The 7,007-nt window shown below is 62.9% G+C and overlaps 3 protein-coding genes across 3 annotated transcripts; 1 reads left to right on the top strand and 2 right to left on the bottom strand.

The window, feature by feature from the left end:
* Window positions 1–224: 224 nt before the first annotated feature.
* Window positions 225–2,203, bottom strand: LOC123383290 (collagen alpha-2(I) chain-like). The gene is made up of 4 exons (XM_045050405.1): window positions 2,152–2,203; window positions 1,167–1,938; window positions 775–900; window positions 225–557 (listed from the first exon to the last, which is right to left on the bottom strand). Exons 1-4 carry the CDS (start codon window positions 2,201–2,203, stop codon window positions 413–415), a joined length of 1,095 nt encoding a protein of 364 aa, XP_044906340.1. The 3' UTR covers window positions 225–412.
* Window positions 2,204–2,415: 212 nt separating this feature from the next.
* Window positions 2,416–4,230, bottom strand: LOC123383458. The gene is made up of 3 exons (XM_045051060.1): window positions 3,991–4,230; window positions 3,471–3,576; window positions 2,416–3,101 (listed from the first exon to the last, which is right to left on the bottom strand). Exons 2-3 carry the CDS (start codon window positions 3,540–3,542, stop codon window positions 2,565–2,567), a joined length of 609 nt encoding a protein of 202 aa, XP_044906995.1. The 5' UTR covers window positions 3,543–3,576; window positions 3,991–4,230; the 3' UTR covers window positions 2,416–2,564.
* Window positions 4,231–4,711: 481 nt separating this feature from the next.
* Window positions 4,712–6,948, top strand: LOC123383289. Its single transcript, XM_045050404.1, has 3 exons — window positions 4,712–5,202; window positions 5,886–6,066; window positions 6,619–6,948. Exons 1-3 carry the CDS (start codon window positions 5,081–5,083, stop codon window positions 6,946–6,948), a joined length of 633 nt encoding a protein of 210 aa, XP_044906339.1. The 5' UTR covers window positions 4,712–5,080.
* Window positions 6,949–7,007: the final 59 nt, after the last annotated feature.

Here is a 7,007-nt window from a genome sequence, read left to right as displayed (position 1 = left end):
CGTTATACGTTGCTATCCATTCAACGGGTAAATACAACTAGGAACGTATTCCAAAACGTCAGCAGTATTTACCGCTGAATATAGGACCTGATTTTCCTCTCCCTGAGTCGTCTTCGATAAGCTTGGGCTGCTGGACTACGATTCCCAGAACCTCCCTTCCAACACCAGAACAAAGGTAAGAAAATGTGGAGGCGCAGGAACTGAGAAGAAACTCGGACACAAAAGAGTAGCTCAGTTTCATGTTGTGCAGTGACAAACACGTAAGCGCCCGTCCCTCCGGGCGCAGGGAAGGAACTGAAGTGGGCCAAGAGCCACCGAGGCCCGGACCTGCAGAACGTTAGACCCCCGATAGTAAAGTGGCGAGGACGCCAAGTGTCAACGCCCCGTGCCTTGCCCAGTGAGGGCTACCAGGTTAGGCCTCGGCCCCCTTTCCCGGACCTAGGCGCCGCGGAGGCCGGGACCCCAAGGCGCGAATGTTTCGTATCACCAGGGGAAGCCGGTCCAAGAAGGAGTTGACGGAAACTCGGAAGCAGATGGGGTCTTCAGTAGTCCATCTCCTAGAAGTGAGGGAAGAGGGAAATCCGGTTAAAGGGGAGACCTGCTGTGGAGGTGCAGGGCACCAGCCCCTTCCCCCACACAACCCCCCACCCCCCCGCCTTCCACCTAACAGCGTGCGTCGGGGCCTCCACGACGGCACTGGAAGGCAGAGATGCGACCACGGCACCCGCCGCCACCGCCCACCCGTCCCGCGCATACTCTTGTTGGAGGACTCACACGGCCAGGGCGCTGCCCCTCACGCAAAGCTCCTTCTGAGCCAACCCTCGGTGGCGTTGGACGTGTGTAGTCAGGGCCCTGCGGGCCATCTCTGCCTCCAGGGGCGACCGGAAAGACACAGTGAGCCTGCTGGGAGGCACCCGGTTAAGGCACAACGGGCTCCTGGAGTTCCCATGGCCTGAAGCCTCCTGACCACTCAGAGGCCCGCCTCTACCCCCGGGACACTCGCGCTCCCTCCCGCCACCTCTGCCCACCCTGAGCCGCTTCCCCCACCCTGGGGGCCCGCCAGGCTGCCCACCCCCGCCCCCGTCCGTCCCGTCCCCGGGCTGCCGCCCTGCTCCCCAGCCACCCCGCCACGGCCCCTGCCCAGACAGGCTCCACGGAAAGGATACAACTCCAGCAGTCCTGAGGAGGTCACCGCCGCCGCCGCCGGCGCTGCGTCTCCACCGGGGGCCAGGGCCCTCGGGGCCCGTTCGGCCAGGGGAGGGGCGCAGGCCCCCTCGACCACTGCTCCCTTGCTGCCAGGGCCACCCTCGCCATCGTGGCGGCTGCAGTTGCCCTGGCAACCGGGACCTCGGGGGCTAAGCTGGGGGTCGTGGCCGTCCGTGCCTCCGTCGGAGGCCTGTGGGCCTGCCCCCGCGTCCTCCGCGCCACCCTCGGGAGCCCGCGTGACCGCCGCGCCGTCCGCGCCGTCATCGTCAGGGGCCTGCGTGACCGCCACTTCCTCCGCGCCGTCGTCCGGGGCCGGAGAGGCCGCTTCGTCGTCCGGGGCCCTCGTGGCCGCCGCACCGGCCTCCTCAGAGCCCACCGCTACGCTGCGCCCACTGTCGGCCGACCGCTGAGACCCCTGGCAGGCCTCGCGAAGCCCGGCCCCTCGGCGCGCAAGGCTGTCGGGGATGGCCAGGGCGCCTGCGCAGACAGACCCCGCGGAGCTGGTTGCCACCGAGCCGGCAGAGCCTGGATCCGGTCGACGCTGACCCCGAGGAGATGGAGGCTGGTTCCGGACGCTGCGCCCCCCGACGCGTGACGTCACTGTCGGGCTCCTACGTCCCCGAGAGCATTCTGGTGAGGCCACTGGCACGTGACTGTTTCCGGCCCGGCCCGCCCCTCCCCCCAAGCCTGTGTCTGCGCAGGCGCCAGCCGGGCGCACTTGCCAGCAGCCAGCTGACCGCCGCCCGCCCGGTCCCGGGCATCGAGGCGTGGGCCGCGCTCAGGCGCTTCTGGGCAGCACCGTGCCTGTCCCTGTCTGTGGGCTCCCCGTACGGCTCGGGTCTGCGTGTCCCGGGGGCCCTGCGACCCGGGGGCCGGGGGGGGGGGCCTACGCGGGATGCCGAGCAGGGGCCACTCCCAGGCCCTGCCTGTCCTCAGGGAGCACACCCCGCACGGCCCCTAGGGGAGCTGGAAGGGATGGGCCTGGCTCCCTCACCATTTGTCGGTCCCGGGCGCCGTCAGTCCCCTAGTGCCTGCCAGCCTGGGGGAGGGTACACCGCCGAGGGCGCGACCGGCCTCCGGCCGGGGGCTCCCGGGCTCCTGCCTCCCACTGCAATGGCTGTGGGCTTGGGCCGGGGGCCCAGGGGGGCCCACCTGGACTTGAGGGCAGCGGCTCGGGGGAGCACCGCCCCGGCGACAGCTCCCCGGTCGCTTTGCCCTCTGCTGCGGCAGCCCTGACGGGCTGTCCCCCCCTCCCCCCAGGAACAAAGTCTTTCGGCTCTCGGGGTGGGGGGGCTGGACGTGCCAGGGGCCCTCAACTGGGAGGTGACCCTGTGTCTGCAGGCCTGCTGGGTGCTGGCCTACTTCTGTGTCTGCAAGGGGGTCAAGTCAACAGGAAAGGTACAGCTGGAGGCCGGCGGGTCGGGGTGGGTGATGATGGCAGGGGTGGGGGCAGCATGGCCGGTGGGGAGAAGGGGTGTCTCCGCTAGGGGGGGGCAGGTGGACCCTGCCATGCGAGGTGACCGGGCCAGGGCCTGAGGCGGGGGCAGGTCCTTGAACCCAGCCCGGTGGATTTCCCACGCGTGCCTGGGTAGTGCTCCGCAACCTCCACACTCCAGCCCAGCCGACTTCCGTCCTGAGGGGACAGGCCCAGGCGACCCCCAGCTGAACTTGCCTGTGTCGGGCATCCCTGCCCCAGTTTCCCTCTCTTCCTCACTCACTACTTCCTCACTCTCTGCTTTGCGGCCAGCCTGGGGGGACCCGGCCCGTGGCCCTCCTTTGCCTACCTGTCCTGCTCTGCTGAGGGTGGGACGGAGGCAGAGGTCTTCGCGGTCACCTCGCTGTCGCCTCTGTCTCTGGCCGGCCCAGTCCACTCCGTCCTGCCCAGGACCCTGCCTCTGTGCAGAGAACCACAGGAAGCATGGGACCTGCCTCCAGGCCGATGTCCTGCTCCCCACCTGGGGAAGGTCCTGCCTCCACCCTCCCTCTCTACAGCTGACCTGTCCTTGCGGGGGCAGCCGATGGCCAGCTGAGCACCCCGCTTCCTTCGGGAGGAGCCCAGGCTCTGAGGAGTAGAAGGGGGGGCTGCAGGCTGGCCTCCCGCTTGACCTCGGAGTGGACCGTACCACAGTGGGGGGAGTGTGGCCCGCCTGCCCCCCTGCTGAGGCTGGGGACCCCTAAGTGGGGAGGCGGGGCCGCAGGGCCCCTTCTGAGCAGGTTACCCCCCCCGTCCCTCCCCCGCCCCAGATCGTGTACTTCACGGCTACCTTCCCCTGCGTGGTCCTCGTCGTGCTGTTGGTGCGGGGAGTGCTGCTGCCCGGCGCCCTGGATGGCATCATCTGCTCTCTCAAGCCTGACTTGTGGAAGCACTCACTGGGTCGTGAGTGCCGCACCACGTGGGGCGTAGAGATCACGCACACAAGGATGTCAAAGAATTGAAAACACCAAAGGTCATGTAAAGTCATTCTGAACCTTTTGGGGGAGAAATGCACACAAAAGAAGTGGGGACCACCCTCAATCCCACCACACAGACATACGAGGTGTTTACACTTCAGGCTACCGTGGCAGGATTTCCGTGCACATATACAGTAGCTTCCTAAGTTGGGATTTTAGTGATTTCCCTTTTGCACTGTGGTTTTTCCCTATGCGACCGCATCCCTGTTCTCCGTGGCCACTAACTACTTTAGCTCCAGTCGCCATCCCTTTCCTCCTTGCCTGCTACTGGCAGGCTTGCCCCCCGACGGGAGCCCCTTCGTGACCTTCCCAGACCGCCGATCTGATCCGCACCTGTGCTCAGTCGCCCCCTCCAAAGGCCGCTTTGGTGTGTCCACCGGTACCGGGGAAGGGGACGGGGTGCGGGGCCGTGTCCGTCTGGGCTGTGGCCCATCTCCCTCCACGAACCGCTGCGAGGTCGTGGAGCCCCACGTGCTGGGGACACTGAGCCCAAGGAAGAGGCAGGGCCCTCTGGACAACAGGCCGTGGTGCCTGGCGGCCTCCCACGAGGTCTGGGGAGGGGCTAGGGGTGTGGGGAGGGGGTGGAGCTGAGGTGGGACTGGTTTGCGTGGGTGCAGTGGGGTCACGCGTCACAGCGCGTGGCGACGATTGGTGAGGGAGCAGCCGCTGGAGAGGCAGCAGCTGCTGGAGAGGCGGCCGAGGGCGGGGTTTATAGACGTGCACGTGTTGAAAGATCCTTGTTTTCCGGCTGCAGGTTCCTCCTGCCCGTGCCCGGAGATGAGAGCTGCCTGCCCCGTAGGCAGTGACAAAGAACAGGGCAGACAGAGACAGTCCGAGGCTCAGGCTGAGGCGCTCTTTGGTGACACTGCTCATTGAAATGCTTCCACCAGCCACAGGCCGCTCTAGACACTGGCCACCTTCTTGCTGTGACACCTGCCTCCAGGACAAGGCAGCTGTGCCTTTACTTTCCTCACTTGTCCTGAGGACCTATTTGGAGACGCTCAGGTACAGATTCGTAACTATAGAGTCACGGCGTTCTCCACTGCTCAGTCTCTCTCTGCTGACACTGCTAATTCTCCCTCAGGCAAGGCTCTGTTCCTCCTCTCTCCGATTTAGAGACTCACCTCGTGCACCGGGGCGTCGCCCATTCCCCTCCTCAGCCACTCGGGTGCCTTGTACGTGGCCCCACTGTTGTGCTAAATAAGAGAGTCTTGGAGGGGAAGGCAAAGGGTAATGTACTTCATGTCCCCTCCCCACCTCAGGGAGACCTCTTCCCCTTTTTGTTTTCCTCCAGGACCCTTGTCAGGACTTCAGGGAAGCAAGCAGCAGCGTAATAAACTGGAAAAACACTTTGGGGAAGGATGATACAAGTGAGAGCCAACCACAAGGAGCTCTGAGAATTGTGGGTTCGGAACCTCAGGGAATGAGGCCTCTGATGACACGGGAGTATAGAATGGGCAGTGGGGCCGACCTAGCCAGCTGTCCCAGCGCTCTTCTGCACAGATCTGAATCAAGGCCGAGAAGCCACAAAGTCCTACTCTGCAGGTATTATACATGACTATGTACATGCTAGTATAAAACTAAAACAAAAGTTCTAACATGTTGACAGTAGTTAATGTCCTGAATAACAGGACATAATTTTTTTCTCCCGTCGCCTAACTTGTCTTCTTCAATTGCCTTCTAGTACTTGAGTATCTGAATGTCAGAATCTCTCCCCCTACCTGAGAACAAAGGCGAGAATAGGAGAAGGCGTAGATGCTTTAAAAATAAACCCAGACACAGAATAGTAGCAGTTACCATTTGATCACCAAAAAAAAAAAAAAAAAAAAAAAAAAATGTGGATCTGAAGCACCCAAGGGCCAGTATAGGCAAAAGATGCGGCCTCAGTAAGAAAACGGCAGCTGCTGCAGGAATCACTGTCATGTGGGGGGGACACAGAGTTGGGTCCAGCCACCTTTTCACTGCTGCGGCTTTGTGAAAAAGGGGGGCATGATGATCTGCATGGCCCGTATCACTAGGGAAAGCTGGCCAAGACAGGAGGTGATGGACATTTGGAGCTGGCCAGGGTCATCGGCAGTCAAGCGGCTACGAGGTAGGAAAAAATAAGTCAAGTTAGAGGGCCGGTGGGGCACATTCCCCGCTCCGCCCCTTCACACAGCAACGATCCTAGAGCACCACACTCCTTCCTTCGACTCACTCCTTTCCTGTTTCCCTTGTCTCCGTTACAGCTCCTCCGGAATTGACCTTGTCCCTGGTCACCTGCCACCACCCTCTCCCTGGACCGTTCTAGAACTAACACAGTCAGGATGCTGCCGTTCACATGGAGCTCCTCCCGAACTGGCTCCTGGAGCTCCTCGTTTGGAGTCAGGAACCTGTGGGCAATCTCCGCATCCATGGCCGAGGGGAAAGGTATAGTGAGGGTGCTGGTGGAGACTGGGTTAAGGCACCATCCACAGTACTAAATTTTGCCTGTGCCTCAGGCCTCCTCTTCAGTGAGGCCTGCCTTCCCCACCCCAGGCTGACCCTCAGGCTGTCCACAACCTCCCACCCTATACAGCCAGGCCACCCCGGATAGCATTGTCCCTACCGCTTCAGTCCCCATCAGGCGGTCCACCCCACTCCCCATCCTCTGTCAGCACGGGCCAAACCCTAGCCGATACCCTCCAGGTGCCCGGAGCTCCCTCCTGCTCCCCTTTCAACTCCACTTCCCCAAGTCTCCCCCCCACACCCCACCCCGCCGCGCGCCAGACCACCTCCAGCCCATCCCCCTGCCGTCCAGCCCGCTGGGACTCCTTGAATAGGATACAACTGAAGCAGTCGGTTTCCAGGACCTCTAGCGCCAGGCGCGGCATCATCCACCAGGACCTGGTGTGTAGGGTGGCGCCCGCTCCATTTGGAGAGCGCCACCAGAGCGGCGGCACCTACCTCTCCCACAATGCTGGTTCTTTCCGGATCGCTCAGGCCTCCGGGGTTGCTGGGATGGCCAGGGTCACAGGCACCACCCGAACCACCAGGGACTCTGGGGCCACTGACACCACGAGGTCCACCTGGCACACACTGGCCACCACCTGCTGCGCCCACCACCACGCCCACGGCACCCGTGCCTTCGTCTGCTGCCCTCACGGGGCCTCCACCAGCCACCTGAGACCCAACTTTGAATCCGCCCACCCTCTCAAGGCATCACTGAAGGACAAAGCGCTCTCTCACAATGCTTCACCCCTTTACTCCACAATGCAATTCCGGATATGCCCAGAGCAACTGTCCACACGGACCACTGGTAATGCCTCCTGACCTGTGATTTTTTCCCACCAAGCAGTCCCTTCTGTAGCCAATCAGTTCTCACCTATGAA

This window comes from Felis catus, chromosome X (genome assembly GCF_018350175.1).
Source record: "Felis catus isolate Fca126 chromosome X, F.catus_Fca126_mat1.0, whole genome shotgun sequence".
Taxonomy (NCBI): domain Eukaryota; kingdom Metazoa; phylum Chordata; class Mammalia; order Carnivora; family Felidae; genus Felis; species Felis catus.
The sequence above is the reverse complement of the archived record's forward strand: the minus strand, read 5'-3'. Positions and strand labels throughout refer to the sequence as shown.